Here is a 17,401-nt window from a genome sequence, read left to right on the forward strand (position 1 = left end):
GTATTGGGTCACTCTTGTAAGTCCTTGTACAGTGTACCATAGGTACCCAGGGTATACGTGAACCCAAGGCCTACCAGGGGCTGCAGCATGCGTTATGCCACCCCTGGCTGGCCATCCAAATCTGACACAACTGGCTGATCAATCACCTGGGGCAAGGTGGTGTAATCACCCTTTGCTTTAGATATATAATACCTATATCTAAACCTAAAATGGATACATATCCTCCTATAAGTCACTCCTGTGGCAGGCCTTAACAATCCTGGAGGCAGAGTGTTTGGAATTATGTGAGATGGTGCTCTAGCATGAGCTGAGCCTGTCTGCAGCTTTCGGAACTAAGTCCTTTCGCTGTTTCTATGATAATGCTATACCATATACTCTTAAGTGCATTATAATCCTCGCGGTTATTGCTAACTTTGGCATAGCATTATCAAAACATGTCGATTAAGGTGTCATACGAATTGGAATACTACCCCCTCACCAATTCTGGTGACGGGGTAGCATTCCACCCTTCTAGAGGGACACGACATGTAACTAACTGTGAACCCCGGTTAAAGTTAAACTCGAGCCTCAGCATCACAAAATGGATGCTGCCACCAGACACAAGTCTGACCTCCTGCTGCTGGGAGTCCTTCCAGCGAGGGAGGCCTGGACAAAACGTTTCCTGCCTTGGGAGGTGCTAGCACCACCCCAGACTTGATTTTGTGTATTAGGTGGGACAGGCCTGAAAGGAATGAGATATACCTGGGGCACACAAGGTGCCTCTTTGCATACACCGGTTCAAACCAGTTGCTGGGGCACTCCAGCCCCAGTTCTGGCGCAAAACCGGACAAAGGATAGGGGGTGTAACCACCCCCCTTCCTGGTCCCACCCATAGGAGGGACCTAGTGATAGTACAGCCCCCTTTAGCAGGATAAAGGTAGGAGCTGGTCCCATTCCAAATCAGATTATCCTGAATTGAAACTTTACAAGAAGACACTCTGGACTTCGACGTTCTGCTCCACAGAAGACTGAAGAAATCTCCTTTGTGGGCAAGGAGTGTACATCCTGCACAAGCAGGCACCATCAAGCGTCCAGCGGCTTCACTTTGTCGTCTTCCCTCGAGGATCCAGACTTCAGAGCCCAACGAGACCCGGATTCCCAGATCTCGTCGACCTCTACCTACATCTGCAGCACAGCTGAGATCCGTGGGTGCGACGAGACACGTGGGACCGGCCATCTTGAAGAAACTGCACTTCACTTTCAGCACGACTTCTGAGGTATCCTCGATGAAGTGCTTTGGGGATTGAGAATCCCTATCCCCGAGCAGCTCCAACACAGAAGATCAGCCCTCCAGCATCCACGAGATCTGCATGGGGCCCTTTTGGCTGATTGCTGCTTGACGCGTTGTCTGGTCACTTGCCGGCTGGCTAGTGGCCTCCTAGACGACGATCCTTGAAAACTTCACTGCTGGTCTGGTTGCTCCAGACTAGCCCTTGCTTCCCTGCAAAGGAGAAGCACCCCGGACCCTCCTGGTCCGCACCAGACGCCGATTCCACTCACCGCGTGGGTTGCCTTTGCCAAGGCCTGTTGATCCCGAATCCGGATCCAACACCGCCGACAGGGAGAGCCTGCGTTATTACAGCTTGTGCCTCCATCCTGGTCGTCAAAGACACCACCTGGTCCACGTGGCTGCAGAGTCAAGTGTCCACTCTTCACCTGATCGCGACGACAGCCTCTGGTTCCTTCCTGGTTCCACTCCGGTCACTGGCTAGTGACTTTGAACATTGTCACCTCTGCTTTCAGGTCTTCAGCTTCCTTGATCCATCCTTGGATCACACCGGACATCTTCCTCCTGGTCGCCTGCAGCATCTTTTCTTCCAGGCTCCATAGACTTCAACGCAGAAACCCGACACGACTTCGCACCTATGCACCCGCAGCCTGTGGGTTTGGTAACAAGAGCATTTCGGTGCTCAAGGGTAGATTGACTCTCCTAGTGTCCAGGTTCACAGTCGTTTTAGTCCTAACTAGTCAGGATTGTCCGTACTCACCTTTTTCTTGAACTGTACTGTCCATAGACGTTGTTACGCATCTCACGTGTGAGTTCCCACTCTGCACACGCGTTCCGTGGGCCTCCTATTACTTACCTAAAGTTAGGATAGTGTAGTCCCTGCGATCCTAAAAACATAAACCTTTCTATCCCTAAGTCAGCTAACTCTGTGACTGAGTCACAGATGTTATGTAACAACAATGCTGACTTTTTCCTAACCAAAATAGCTGATATTCACTCTTCATTGGAAATCCTTAACCAAAAACTGCATAGTGAAGCTGACTCCCATGCCCCTACAGTGCATTCGGATGACACAAATATAGATGGGGGATCCAGCCCTACTCCCCTCTTTTTGAAATTCCCTGAGCTGTCCTGGGAGGAGCTAAACTGCATCTTAGATGCCACCAAATCCTGCTCTCCTTTGGACCCCTGTCCTCTGAAAATCCTAAAGGCCTGTAGAGGTATCCTATTACCGTCCCTTCTTGAGATTTTAAACAGCGCTATCACGGAGGGAATCTTCCCTCAAGTGTGGAAACTCACTGTGGTTAAACCCCTTCTTAAGAAGGCCTCTCTGAACCCTGATGTGCTGAAAAACGTCCGGCCGATTTCACTGTTACCAGCATCGGCAAAAATTCTTGAAGCCCATTTAAATCGGCATCTGACAGCATTTCTGGAAAGGGAGAATCGCTTGCATTCCTCTCAGCATGGATTTCGCGTGTCCCTTAGCACAGAGACTGCCCTTACGGTGGTGGTAAATAATATTAGATCTGAGGTGGACAAGGGCCAGACCACTTTGTTGGTCTTGCTGGATCTAACAGCAGCCTTCGATACCCTGTCCCCCTCTATCCTGGTGGATAGACTGAGAGGGATAGGGTTCGAGGGTAGTGCCCTAAATCTCTTGTCCTCTTTTTTGCACCAGAGACAGCAAAAAGTGAAACTTGGCGATTTTATGTCCCCCACCCAGGCGGTGCAATGTTGAGTCCCGCAGGGTTTGGCGCTTAGCCCGGTTCTGTTCAACATATACGTGACCCCCCTTGCCAAAATAATAAGAGCATTTGGATATCAGGTGCTATCCTACGCTGATGACACACAGATCATTGTTTCGACAACTCAGTCGGGCAAGACTGTGCTGCAAAATTTAAGACCTGCATGGAATCAGTATCATCATGGATGTATTTGCCCGAGACTAATGGACCTGAGGCTCAAGCTGTTGCTACCGTTTTTTAGATCACATGCCGTTCGGACCTGTAGGCAGGCAGTTAAGCTTTGTTTTTCCTCCAGCGATATTAAACTGAATTGTCAGGTTGTGAAGTTCTTTGATTTATTGCAGGAAAGATTCAAGCACACTTGAAAGACTCATTGGGACTTAATAACAACCGTGAATTGACAATAGTAACTGCTGTATTTTAAATAATTTGTACTGTTATATGGCATTTTAAATAATTTGTACTGCTATATGGCGTTTTATATTTTTGTAAAGATTTTAATTAATCATATACAAATAAATATATTACTTACTTACAGTATCATCATGGATGATAAGGAACTTTCTTAAGCTCAATGGTGAGAAGACCGAGGCTGGTATTTGGCAGGAATTAAGATCTGTGGAGTGAGGAGTGGTGGCCTACCTCCCTGGGCGAATGCCCCCGCCCGGCCAAATTCGTTAAGAATTTAGGTGTAATCATGGATCCTACCCTGTCATTTGACCTACAGGTCAATAAAATGGTCGGCACCTGCTGCACCATCATTCGGACCCTAAAGAAGATAGCCCCCTTTCTATCTGCTGAGGCGCGTAAACAATCTACGGTCGCCCTGGTATTATCCAGGATCGACTATTGACACTCTTTACGGCGGTATAAACAAGAAAGAGATCCAAAAATTACAGGTAATGCAGAATGCGGCCGCCAGGCTAGTTTTGAATCTGCCTAGGCGATCGTCAGCGACGGCGGCAAGAAGAGAACTGCACTGGCTTCCCATCCAGGAGAGAATATCATTTAAGATTCTCTGTTTTGCCCACAGTGTGTTCTTTGGATCAGGTCCAGAAGGGGTTAAATCCCTACTGACACCCTACACTCCCAGCAGATGCCTTTGATCCGCCTCGAAAAATCTACTCACAGTTCCAAGGGTTAACAAGGCAAGATGGGGCGGTAGAGCTTTTTCCTTGTTGGCTCCGAAACTATGGAATTCACTCCCACTCGAAATTGCTAGACAGCCGTCCCTGACAAACTTCAGTAAACTCAAAAAAACGTGGCTGTTCTCCCTAGCCTATTAATTCTGATTCTCTCAGTGTCTTCTACTCACTTATGTTCTGCCTCAGGTTATGTCTCTGTTGTTTCCATCTGATAGTGCCTTGATGCCCTTGGGGGCTAAGTTCACTTTGCGCAATATAAATATTTCATTCCTTCCTTCCTTCCTACAGCCTCTGGACAGCTCCATTCCTTCTATCGACTTCCTTATACCACTTGTTTAGTATATGATTTGTTGCGCCCCTAGGGCAACATTGTAACTCGTGCAACTTAACGCGTTTTTTTTAAAAGTCTTGTCATGTGCTTAGCCCTCTGATCTCATAAAGAGTTCAGAGGTGTATGTTAGTTAATAAATATCTTGTTTATTTTCATAACTACCTGTGTGGTGTCCTTTCATTTGGTATTCAAGGGGTTATATGTGGTAAATGAACATCATATTTCAGGCCAACTTCTCACACTGAATATTCTGAACCCGCTGTTCGGGAGGATAACCCCGAAACTGCGCAGAGTCTAGAACCGCCCCGATGAAGAGGAGCTTCTGAGAGGGGCACAGGTGGGACTTCGGCACATTGATGGAGAACCCCGGCAGGTGCAGGAGGTCGGCCATAGTCTGGAGGTGGCTGACGACTGTCTGGGGCGAGCCCGCCTTCAACAACCAGTCGTTGAGGTAGGGGAAGACTGAAACCCCTAACCTTCGCAGATGAGCTCCGACCACCGCCATCACTTTCGTGAACACTTGTGGGGTGCTGGTAAGGCCGAAGGAGAGCACAGTAAACTGAAAGTGCTCTTGGCCTACCATGAACCGCAGGTAACACCGGTGGGCCAGCAGAACAGGGATGTGAAAATTAGCGTCCTGCAAGTCCAATGCTACTATCCAGTTTCCCAGGTCCAGGGCAGCTAAGACCTGAGCCAAAGTCAGCATCTTGAACTTCTCCTTCCGGAGGAAGCCGTTTACATTCCGCAGGTCCAAGATAGGGCGTAGGCCCCCTTTGCTCTTCTTGGGAACCAGAAAGTAGTGGGAGTAACAACCACACCCTACTTCTGACCCAGGATCGCGCTCGAATGCCCCCTTGGCCAAGAGGGCCGTAACTTCCTCTTGCAGAAGACTCAAGTGATCCCCCGGCACGCGGTGGTACTGCGGTGGCATGGCTGGAGGGGTCGCCTCGAAGGGGAGGGAGTAGCCCCTTCGGACGTTGTGCATCACCCACCTGTCCGATGTGACAGTGCGCCAGTGGAGGAGGTGATGGCGAACCCTGCCCCCCACTGTCGTCACATGGGCCTGAAAGCTCGGACTAGGAGGGTTTTGAGGCGGATGCTGCAGGGATAGGTGAGGACTGACCTCGCTGTTGTCCCCGACCGCTGCCACGGCGGTTACCACGTCCGTCACCATGCTGGATGTAGTCTGCGGGCCGTGGCTGGCAGGACGTGTGGGGGCACACGTTTCTTGGCCACGAAAGGAGCGAAAGGCAACTGTCTGCGGGGGCGAGAGGCCCAAGGACTTGGCCTTAGCCCTGGAGTACTTAAAGCGCTCAAGCGCACTGTGTGCATTGTTGCCAAAGAGGCGACGGCCATCAAATGGCATGTCCATAAGTGTGTTTTGGACATCAGCCGAAAAGTTGGCGGACCTCAGCCAGGCGTAGCGATGAATCGCCACCGTCGTTGCCATCGCCCTGCTCAGCGAGTCCTTGGTATCCAGCCCACACAGGATGGAATACCGTGCTGCATCTCGACCCTTCACAAGGGCTTGGGTGAGTTTAGTCCGGACCCCCTCCGGACATTGTGGCAGCACGTCCACGACCGTGTCCCACAGAGAGTGGGTGTAACAGCCCAAGAGGCATGCGGTGTTGACTGACCGCAACCCCAAACTCAGGGAGGAGAATACCTTTTTCCCGTATTGCTCATAGCTCTTGGATTCCCGATCGGGGGGAGCTGTCGGGAATGCGCTCTGGGAGTTAGAGGCCTGGATGACCAGGCTCTCGGGGTGGGGTGGGTGGACAGGAAGCAAGGGTCGACCGGAGCCGGGTGGTGGCGCCTGGCCACGTTCCTATCTACAGGCGGACCTGTACCGGGCTTGGACCAAGTGCCCAGGAGAACACCTGACAAGGCCTCATTAAACGGCAGCAGAGGCTCAGCCGAGCTTGCCTGCGGTTTAAGGACCTCAGTGAGGAGGTAAGTCCTCATGGACGCGACGGGGAGCTCAAGGCCCAAGGCCTTGGCAGCCCGCATCAGCACCACACTATAGGCAGCCCCCTATTCCGTAGCCACGGTAGGAGGGGATACAAAACCAGTGTCTGGCGAAGTGTCCAGACCACTGGCCTCCCCTAGCTCACCTGCCCAGTAAATAGAAGACTGCAATTATGTGGCAGAGGGTCCCCGGACCCCACCCAATCCTCCTCGCCACCCATCTCCTGATACTCTGGTTCAAAGGATGGGGCCGGGTCGTAGAAGTAGAAATCTCCTAGCGGCGTCGAATATGTCGCCGAGCGGCACCGCTCCGATGTCGGACCCGAATCGATATAGGACCGGGGACGGCATCGTCCTGAGATGGCGCTGGGGGCGACACCCTGGGGCCGGCGCCGGCGAGGTCGTGAGGTCGACTGGCGACGACCCGGATCCGGAGCCGGATCCGGCGGGGCCCTGCGGCATCGGGACTGAAGTCGCTGACGACACCGGGGCCGAAGCACCCGGCCCGCTTGGGGACCCAGTCGGGGCCGCTTGGCCCGAAGGCGCCGCGGAACCCGACGGAGGAGTGAGCGACCTCATGGCCACGAAGACAGCCTCGATCTCCACCAGCATCGCGTTCTGCCCAGGGACCGGCAGGTATGGAGCAGGCCGCGACGTCTGCAGCTCCGGCGGAGCCGCTGGGGCGGTGTCGCCCGATCCCCCGGCCGTGTCGCGCGAGCATCGGGGGGAGTCAGAAGAGCGATGTCGCCTTTTCGACGTCTTGTGCCTCTTACCTGAAGACTTCCCGGAACTGTGGTGACTCTGGCCCCGCGACCGGTCCCTCGACCTCCTTCCAGACCGGGACCTCGAGCGGCACGGCGATGACTGCGGGCGCTCGAGTCGCTTGCCAGACCGCTCCCATCTAGCTTTGGACGTCAGGGCCCGGCAGTCGGAGCAGGACTTGTCGTTGTGGTCGGGGCCCAGACAGTGAAGGCACCGGCGATGGGACTCGGTAACCGACATCAGTCGGCTACAATTGTCGCAGGGTTTGAACCCGGGCATCCCTACCGGCACTGTCGGAGTCAAGAGACTTCGAAAGATGAACAAAAAGGATCGAAAAAGTTAGTCACAAAATTAACTAAGGGTACAACTTTTTCCGGATTGGCGATTGCTGGCGCGGAAAAAAGAAGAACTGACGTCAGCGCGCGAGGGCGGCGCCTAAGTACTCCGGCGACGTCATCCCGGCGCCGACGACGGACGCAGAGCCGCAGACGACACCTACCGTCGTGCAAGTTTCCAGATCCAGTCTGACGCCTGGGGATATTCTAAGGTAAGGAATCTAATACTAACCTGTTTCTTTCAGATAATGAGAGGTTGCAGTTTGAATGATATTCAGAACTTATGTCCTGGGTGACAGCCCTTTGCCAAAACACTTGCCCTAGCTGAATGTCAGAACCACTGCAGCCTCAACACGGGACAGCGTTGCCAACTCTGTCTCCTGCCCATAGGCGAGAGGATGATCAAAGTGCATTCTTAAACCTATAGGTTTGACACCCAACAACCTCCCAACCCATGGGTGGTTTACTTTCTAGTAAGCCGGGCGGAGTTCACGGAGCTCCGCTAAGCAGAACTCTGCGAAGTAAAGAAAAACCTCTGCCGCGCTACACAAGCGGTGGAGTGCGTTAGATAAATACTGTGTGCGATGATTTTCAGTGCCAGATGCTTGTTCACACTGTGCAATCATCACAAACGGCACCATGCACAGCGCAAGCGTGTGCTGCTTCCTTTCTGCCGCTCTAGTAGATTTTTACTCAAGCGGCAGCTTTCTCAACTCAAACCAACAGTTTCTCAACGCCAGCGGTCGCGAGCATGCGCAACCACTCACAATGACAAATCTGACCTCCCGAGTTGAGAAATCTCAATGGTAGATTGATTTTCCACGCTTGCGATTGCCAACTTGATGTTGACGCTCGCGAATTAGGACAAATCTAGCCGGGAGGTGGATTTTCCCCTTTCGGGCTCGGCAACTTGACGTTGATTAACGTGAGCGAGGAAAAAAACTCTGCTTCCTCGAAGTGGAGCTTTTCGGAATTCCGCGAGCTCCGCATAATGCGAAGTGTGGAAAACTGAAAACTCTGCGAGCGGAGTGGAGTTCACCGCCCAGTCTTACTTTCTAGTCTCTGTGACACTGATAAGCATGAGGGAGTGACACAACACTGTTGCAATGCTATCTTACAATAATTAGAACATCTCAGGAGAGTTGTGCCCAAATTTACTAAGGGCTTGCGTTGCCATTGCATCACTTTGCATGGCTCTGCATGGCATAGTAAATCTGAAGTAAGGTAAGGCAGCAGAAGTTGCTGCCTTGCATTACTAAGTGCTGAGAAGGCATTCCAAGGGTGGAGCATAGGTGTTCTTATGCATCCATCCATGCTTTTTTGCCACATTCTTGGTTTCCAAATACTGGTAAACCTGGGAATATGCTAAAATGTGTGCCTTCCCAAGTAAGGCATAACGAGGATAAATATGTTTATTTCTCTTAGTTTTTTCTACATATATAAATAAATATGACACATTCCTGCCCTCTCATTTGGTGCAGCGTAACTAGCGTAGCAAGTTGTCTTGCTGCATTGTGTTTCACCAAATATTAGTAAATCTGGCCCTTGATATCCATCTTTAGGGTAAGTGGGGAATACAAGCAAAGCCCAAAGGAACCATTTTTGCTTTACTTTAAATACCAAGCAGAAGCTGGTGAGTTTCCTGAGCTACCGATGTCCTTACCTAAAACTGGATTATGTCCTTTTGTCAACCTGGATTGATGTGCCTCTTTCTTTACATTTTCTGATTCCTCAGATTTCTGATCTGCAAAAACTTTAGAGAACAGTAACACATGAAAGGTTAGTGCACTAATGAAAAGTGTGCCCCAGTCTCATTCCACAGCATAATAATCAACAGTTTTTTAGGTGTATATGATTGATAATATTGCACTTGGTATCAACAAACCGCAAAATAGCAGTTCAAGACTGCACTTACTACTAATCCAATGTGCATATGAAAAATATTACTGCACATTGTAACCTAAACATGCTGTCATGTGCACTTTACCAGAAAGTGAATCTTTGCTCAAAGAACATTCACTGTACTGAATTTGGTGATGGTAAAGCACTCCTCATAAGTTATTCAAGAAACTGGCTTTTGGAAGATAAAGTTATTCACCTGTAAAACAATTTCTCAATCAAGGCTATCTTCATTAAATAAAAAAACAGTGAGGCCCAGATTACCTAAATGTGTGTGCTAGGTTGGCGTCACAAAAGTGATGCACGCTTGCGCAAAGAACAAATAACTTACCTTCGTAACGCCTTATCTGGTAGCGACTATAGCTAGCCGCAGATTTCTTACCTTTGAATTTCTCCAGGAGTCAGACTGGATCTGGGAAATATTTAGTGAGCAGTACCTCTGCACAGGTAGCATCGATAGGCGCAGTTTGCGCCCTTGGCCACACCAGAAGTGAGGTTCACAGCACCTATATAGGTGCAACACAGGCAAGCTGATATCAGTTTCCTTTGATGGCTTTCCACACAGTAAGCGTGGAGCCATGAAGAACACTGACCACTAGTATGAAAAATTAGAGCCCTGAAAGAGATCAACCATGTTCCTAGATTACCGAAGGTAAGTAACTTGTTCATCTGATAGAGACTTCTAGCTGCAGATTCCTTAACTTAGAATCAGATACCCAAGCTGTTGGAATTGGCCCTTTTTGCATGTTCACCCAGAAACTTTTTGCGTTCTCCTAGCCTTTTTCTGTAACCTGGTGTTGGTGATTTTAGGCCTCTGAGCACTTTAGCACTGTGGTCCAGTGTAAAGTGCGTGCGCTCTCTGGGTATGTGTGGTGAGACTGGCATGCCCTCTCATGAGAATGCATGGGGGATATGTGTGTCCATGTAATTCCTGGTATGAGAAAAGTGCAGGGGCGAGTTTGGTATGTATGAACTTGTGAGGATGAATGCTGCACAATGGTGTGCGCAGATTTATGGTGACTGGTGGAGAAATGCCACTTTTAGAAGTTGGTATTTCTGTGTGCTGTGTGTCTGCCAGCCTGATGTGAATTGCATGTCTGGCTTGTGAGTGACAGGAGCTGAGGGGTGTGGGTGGCTCCAGGAGACAGGGGGAGTCTGCCCAGTGGTGAATAGAGAGATCTGCATGCAGATGAGAGGGAGGAGTTGCACCTGGGACCTGAATAGGACTGTGCCTTCCCTCCACAATGCCGGCTCCGACCCCTGTGGTGCATCTAATCCCTGAGCCCCCACCTGACAAAGGAGAGAGGAACTGAGCAAAACAAAGTGCTCCAAAGCTCCCCTATACCAGTTCTGACTGGTATCCCCTCAGCCCTGTGCTGTGACACAAAGGGTTTTACTAGTATAAATATAGGGGCTGTGACCCCATGAAAATGTTCACTTCTTGGTTGCTGTACCTGCTGGGGCGGGCTGCTTCTGGGGCCCAGGGGGGGCTTTCATGAGGGCTTGCCTCCCTGGGCCTTGACTTGCCCCATGGATGCCTTAACACCATCACTGCTGCAGCAATTCCCCTCCTGTGCTGAGAACCTTTGATTACCATTGTTCATGACGAGCTCAGCTCGTCATGAGTACACAACCATTGTACTGCATGATGAGCTGAGCTTGTCATGAGCATCGAAGGGGTAAAGGACTTTTGGGACTTTGTTCTTCTTTCTACATGACCATTTTGTTTTCTGTCCTAGCGCCCTGGGAAGAGCTTTATTTCCATTACAGCAAAGAGCTGTAATTGTCCCCAGGGAGAGAAGCGCTGGATCGTCACAGCACTGGGCTGCACTTCGCCTCAGAGGGAATCTCCAGTTTAGGGATTCCCCCGCATTTGCCTTGTCTTTCTGGGGCCCACCCGCTTATTTCTATGATTTTAATTGGGTGTCCACCCTGTTTAACATAGCTTAATGGCGGGTGCCTACCCCGCTGTCGATTTGGAATTAGGAGGAAGCCTACCCCTCTTGTGCCGCAACGAGGAAGGAAACCAACCCGACGCGATCCGCTGCCCGCCTGGTTGTGGGCGGGGCCGGCGGGACGGAAGCAGGAAAGAAATGCGTCCGGAAGGAGGGCTGTGTCTCTAAAGGAGGACGGGAGCCTACCCCGCCTCCTCAAGCCCTTAGGAGAAGTTATGTTATATATGGGTATTTATTATGCGCACGACTACTCTTGAGTATCCTGGTGCGAAGCATAACCACAGAGAAGTCACCGAAGAAAAGCAGAGCATTATTTTAGTAAGCTTGATTGAAGAGGTGAGTTTTAAGAAGCTTTTTGAAGCTTCTTAAAACTGGGAAGAGAAATGAGGGCGAGTACCGCAGGAGTGAAGGGGAGCTCCCCAAATGCTGCCGAGCCTGCCCCCGCAGCCCTAATGAAGCAGACAGCAGGGGAGAGGCTGTGTGCACCTAGGCAGGGCTCCCGTGAGCTTAGGAGAGCCCTGCGGTGCCAACCAGAGGACGTCCATGAGATGGAGCCGCTGCCTGGAAAAAGACACCGGCCGAGAGCCGGTAAGAGGGGGCTCGAGGGTGTTCCCTTTTGTTTGCTTTCTGAGCGGACCCGGCGTTTCGGGCCGCTCCAACGAGAGGGGCAGTGATTATTGTGTTATAGGCCCCGGTGGGGCTGGGAGGCATTTCTGGTGTGATGTGTCCTTAAAAGGGCCAGAGGAGCCCGTGATTTTCCCAGTGATGGGCAGAATCTGGGCAGTCCCGCCAGGAGAGCGGGCCGCTCCAATGTTGCTGGCATTGTTTGTTTAGAGCCCCGTGTGGCTCCAGCATGGTGGGCATGTTTATTCTCACCAGGTCTCCCACACGGGCATTATTGTGTTTAGAGCCTAGGTGGCTCCAATGTTGGCAGAGTGAATCAAAGGGTACAGTGGTGCCAGGCCTCATTTAAAGATTCACAGCTGCCCAGCAAGTAGTGGGAAGCTGCACCTTTGGGTGCAGAGTTCTTTGGGGGCATGTTTTGAGTTAGGAGTGAGATGCACTTCTTTGCCCCTGACATTCCCTGCTGCCCAGCAAGTAGTGGGCAGCTGCAACGTTTTGGTCTGCGCAGATTGCACACCCTTGACTTTCGCTGCTTTGGAAGCGCACCCTGCCTTTTGGGACATAGGGCATTTGAGCCCCTGTTTGAGATGGCCAGTTGGCCAGGGGGGCTGTTGGGATTGTAGGGCGTCAGGCCCTAATGTGATGTGGCGCTAGGAAATGTAATGTATGTAGTATGATTACGCCCCCTGTGTTATACCTCTAACTGTGGTTTATGATTATGAGGTTGTTTTGCATATCATGGTTTATGCTAGTGAGATTATGTTTCACTGTGTGATTTATGCCCCTAATGTTAGTTATGATAAGGAGGTTAGGGTCTAATGTGTTTAGACTTATGAGAGGATTGCATAATGTGTTTATGCTGGTGAGCTTGGCGCAGAATGTAATTTGTGCCTGGTGTGATATTGTGCATAATGTAGTTTATGTTACAGGCTGATGCTAAGTACAGTGATTACCAGTGTTTACTGGATGTACCTTTATGATCTGTTTTACTTTTACTAAGTTCGCTTTGTGATAGTTTTGACAGTGGTCCATGTGGCCCTGTCATGTGTATATAACCCCTTGTAAATATTGCCCAGTGCCAGTTGGCACAGTGTATATTGTGTGTGTGATGTGGGTGCAGTGAGAGGCCTGAGGCGAAGTTTAGGTAAAGAGGGCTTTATTTTCCACAAAGGGTTTCTGTGGCGGAATGTCAGTCTCTCTTGTGCAAACTCGGATGGATCCATGGTGACTCTGGACTCCGTCTCGTCCTCCCGGTGTCTTGGGCCTCTTCCGGATACGGTCTTGGGTGGCTGGTACCTTCCGTTGGTTTGCAGCGTGATGGGGACAGAAACAGAAGGACCGTTAAGTCTCACGGCCTCGGTTTATATACACCCGGGGGGATACCTGAGGAGTGGGGGGGTCACCGGTGACTCGTGCTATATACTTTAGGTAGGGTGAGTTACGTAGTGAGGGAAGGAGGTGTAGGGCGCAGGAGGGAGACGAGGATAGAGGGTGTTGGGAGTATTTAAAACAAAGTACAGCTATGTACAGTAGGGAGGGAGTGTTCCCTTGATCTAAGGTGGTGAAACACCCCGCTTCCCCGCCCAACTCAAATCCTCTGCTGTACCTGTCTGAGCCACACTCCTCCCTTGGGAGTGTGGCAAGGCGAATCGCGGGGTCATTGGCCTCCGGGCTCGTCTGTTTCTCTTTCTCGGCTGTTTCATTCTCCACTCTTCTCTCTGTCCGCTCGTCTCCTCGTCCCGTCTTCCTCCACGGTGTCGTCACACGCCGTCTCCTGTTCTTCCTGTGTTTTTACCAATGCTGAGAAGCCGACGTCAGACAGGGGCATTTCTTCGTCTTTGGTGTACGCCCAATTAAAGGCGCAGTTTTTGTCTTCTTCGCACCCTGGCAACAGTTGACATGATTCCTGTTCGTCCTGAAGGGAAGGAGGGGAGGGATCAGTGACCCACCATTCAGTATAGGGGTTGTGTTCCTCCATACAGTGTTGTTCCGTGTTCAGTGTGATTATTATTCTAATGTGTTATGAGAATACAAAGGCTATTTTTGATATAACCCTGTGTGGAGTTCCTTTAGTAGTGTGCCTGGGATGTTGTTGCTGTGTGCCTGTGCAAATGTTTTACACATGGCCACCGGGATAAGCCTGGCTACTCGTGCCAAGCTACCAAGGGGGTGAGCAGAGGTTATCTTTGACATGTAACTCCCTTGCACTGACTAGAGGGGTGGTTTCTGACTGTCTTTGGCACAAGCCTTAGCCAACCAGAAATCTAATTTCTAACACATGCCATACCCACCTGGCGGGGGGTTGCAGACTCATGACCTAGACTAAAAAGTCTTTCAAGACTTAATGGGCAAAGTACCCATCCCTCTGCACGTAACCATCAATGCAATAATGCTTTGTGAACATGTGCAATGATGCCCACGTCACTGCTTTACAGATGTCTTGGACTGGGTCACCCTGAGCCAAGTCCGTAGTTGCAGCCTTTCCCCTGGTGGAGTGGGCTCTTAATCCCTCAGGGGGCTGCTTCTTCACCAAGGCGTAACATAATTTAATGCAGAGAACAACCCAGCAAGAGATGTTTTTTTTCTGCACTGGCTTTGCCTTCTTTGCTTCCACATACCCCACAAAGAGTTAGCCATCCACCCAGAACTCTTCTGTGTGGTCAAGGTAGAACGGCAACGCTCTTTTTGGGGCCAGACGTGAAGACGCTCCTCTTTCTTAGAGGGATGTTGGGGAGCAAAGAAGGTGGACTAAGCAATGGATTGGCCCAGATGAAATGGGGTGACAACCGTTGATAACAATTCTGCCCTGGTACGTAGAACCACTTTGTCCGGAAAGGACATAAGATAAGGAGGCAAGCTGGATAACGCCTGCAATTCACTCACCCTCCGGGCCAATGTAATCGCAATAAAGAAGGCTGTTTTGATGGTGAACCGCAGGAGGGGTCAATTTTGCAAAGGATAAAAAAGGAGTGCACATCAGGTAAGTGAGGACCAAATTAAGGTCCCATTGTGGCATAACAAAGGGCTTTGGTGGAAACAAGTGAGCCAGCCCTTTAAGAAATCTATTTACAACAGGAGATTTAAAGAGAGAAGGCTGGTTTGGCTGCCGCAAAAAAGCAGACAGAGCAGAGAGGTAACCCTTGAGAGTCCCCAAAGCAGAGCTCTGCTGAGCAAGGGTTAGAATGAATAAAAGGACAGTGGAAAGAGAAGCAGAAAGAGGGTCAATTGACCTTTCTGTACAGTATTAAAAAAATTCTGCCAAGGGTAGGTGAGTTAGTGGAGGGCCGCCTGGCCGCAAGAATAACATTACAGACTTCGGGAGGAAGATCAAAAGCCATCAACTGTCGCCGCTCAATCTCCATGCACTGAAGCACAGAGTTGACAGGTTCGGGTGGAGAACCCTCCCCTGCTGCTGCGACAGGAGATCCTCCCAAAGGGGCAGTCTGATCAGAGGATCAATGTTCATTCTCAGAAGCTCTGAATACCAGACTCTCCTTGCCCAGTCTGGAGCCACAAGAATGACTTGGGCCCGGTCACTCTTGATCTTCTTAAGAACGCTGGGCAGGAGTGCTATGGGCAGAAAGGCGTACAACACGCCTGAGCTCCACTCGGGATGAAACACTTCACCGAGCGATAGCCACCTTGGAAACTCCAGCACACAGTACTGCTGACATTGCGCGTTCTCTTTGGAGGTGAATAAATCAAACCAAGGTTCTCCCCACTGCTGAAAGAGACATTGTACCACCTTCGACTGGAGACACCATTCGTGATCCAGCAGGCATCAGCGGCTGAGATTGTCTGCCCTGGAGTTCAGAGAACCTGCCAGATGTTGAACCACCAGGGATATGCCCTGCTGTTCCAGCCATGTCCAGAGATGTAGGGCCTCTCGACAAAGGGTCCATGACCCCACCCCGCCTTGCTCGTTGCAGTACCACATGGGAGTTGTGTTGTTCGTGAACACCTGCACTAGCCTCCCCTTTGACAGAGGTAAGAAAAGCTCTCAATGCCAAGCGAATCGCTCGGAGCTCCAGCAAGTTTATGGGTAGCCCGGTCTCTGCCTGAGACCCCTGATATCCATCTCTCCCAAGTGGCTGCCCCATCCCAGAAGTGATGCATCCATCACAATTGTGAAATCTGGTAGGGGAAGGGAGAGAGGTCTGCCGTTGACCCAATCTCGGTTCGTTAGCCACCACTGCAGAACTTTTTCAGTTCTTTCCGAGATTTGAACCACATCAGTGAGATTTCCCTGATGCTGTGCCTATTGGAACTTCAAGTCCCACTGCAGAGCCTGCATATGCCATCTTGCACGTCTTACCAACAGCAGGCAGGAGGCCATGAGGCCCAACAGCCTCAGAGACAGTCTCACCAAAATCCAGGATAGAGGCTGAAATATCGGAATCATAGCCTGAATATACTGGGCTCGCTGCTCTGGAAGATAAGCCCGAAACTGCGCTGTGTCCATAACAGCACCGATGAAAGGGAGCGTCTGAGAAGGAGTCAGGTGTGACTTCAGTACGTTTATAGAGAACCCCAGTGAATGCAGGAGGTTTGCTATAGTCTGAAGGTGGGAGACGACTATCTGGGGTGAGGCTGCCTTCAACAGCTTGTCGTCAAGGTAGGGGAAGACTGACACCCCTAACCTGCGCAGTTAAGCTGCAGCCACCGCCATCACCTTGGTGAACACCTGAGGGGTACTGGTAAGGCTGAAAGGCAGCACTGTAAACTGAAAGTGCTCGCAACCCACCTTGAACCGCAGGTAACGCATGTGACCCAGCAGGATGGGAATATGAAAATACGCGTCCTGCAGGTCCAAGGCTACCATACAGTCCTCTTGGTTTAGGGCAGACAAGACCTGAGCCGAAGTAAGCATTTTGAATTTCTTCTTTTTGAGGAAGAGATTTATGGTCCTAAGATCCAAAATGGGTCTTAGCCCCATGTCCATCTTCGGAATCAGAAAGTAGCGGGAATAACAACAACTGCCTACTTCTGAAAGTGGGTCCCTTTCTATAGGTCCTGTGGCCAAAAGAGCTGTAACTTCCTCTTGGAGCAGCTTGAAATGATCATCCGCCAGCCCAAGGATCTGGCCTTAGCTTGAGAGTCCTTGAACCTGACCAGGGCCGAGTCTGCCTTTTCCCCAAAAAGGCGAGTTCCATCAAAGGACATGTCCATCAAATTGGCTTGGAAATCCCCTGACAAGCCAGTTGTACAAAGCCAGGCGTGGCGCCTCAAGGCCACCGTCGTTGAAATCGACCTGCCCAGCAAATCGGTTTTATCTAATTCACTCCGTATGGCGAATTTTGCTGCATCCCTCCCGTCTTGAAAGCTTGGGAGAGCACAGCCTGGGCCTCCTCCAGGTCTTGTGGCAGCACC

The 17,401-nt window shown here is 50.7% G+C and overlaps 1 protein-coding gene across 1 annotated transcript in view; it reads right to left on the reverse strand.

The window, feature by feature from the left end:
- LOC147697156 (uncharacterized) overlaps positions 1-17,401 on the reverse strand; it is a 1,724,744-nt gene that overhangs the window by 127,011 nt on the left and 1,580,332 nt on the right. The window contains exon 11 of the mRNA XM_086936112.1: positions 9,217-9,297. Coding sequence (XP_086792238.1) covers positions 9,217-9,297 — 81 coding nt within the window. The remainder of the gene's footprint in view (positions 1-9,216; positions 9,298-17,401) is intronic.

The sequence above is a fragment of the Lissotriton vulgaris genome, chromosome 8, assembly GCF_964263255.1.
Source record: "Lissotriton vulgaris chromosome 8, aLisVul1.2, whole genome shotgun sequence".
NCBI lineage: Eukaryota > Metazoa > Chordata > Amphibia > Caudata > Salamandridae > Lissotriton > Lissotriton vulgaris.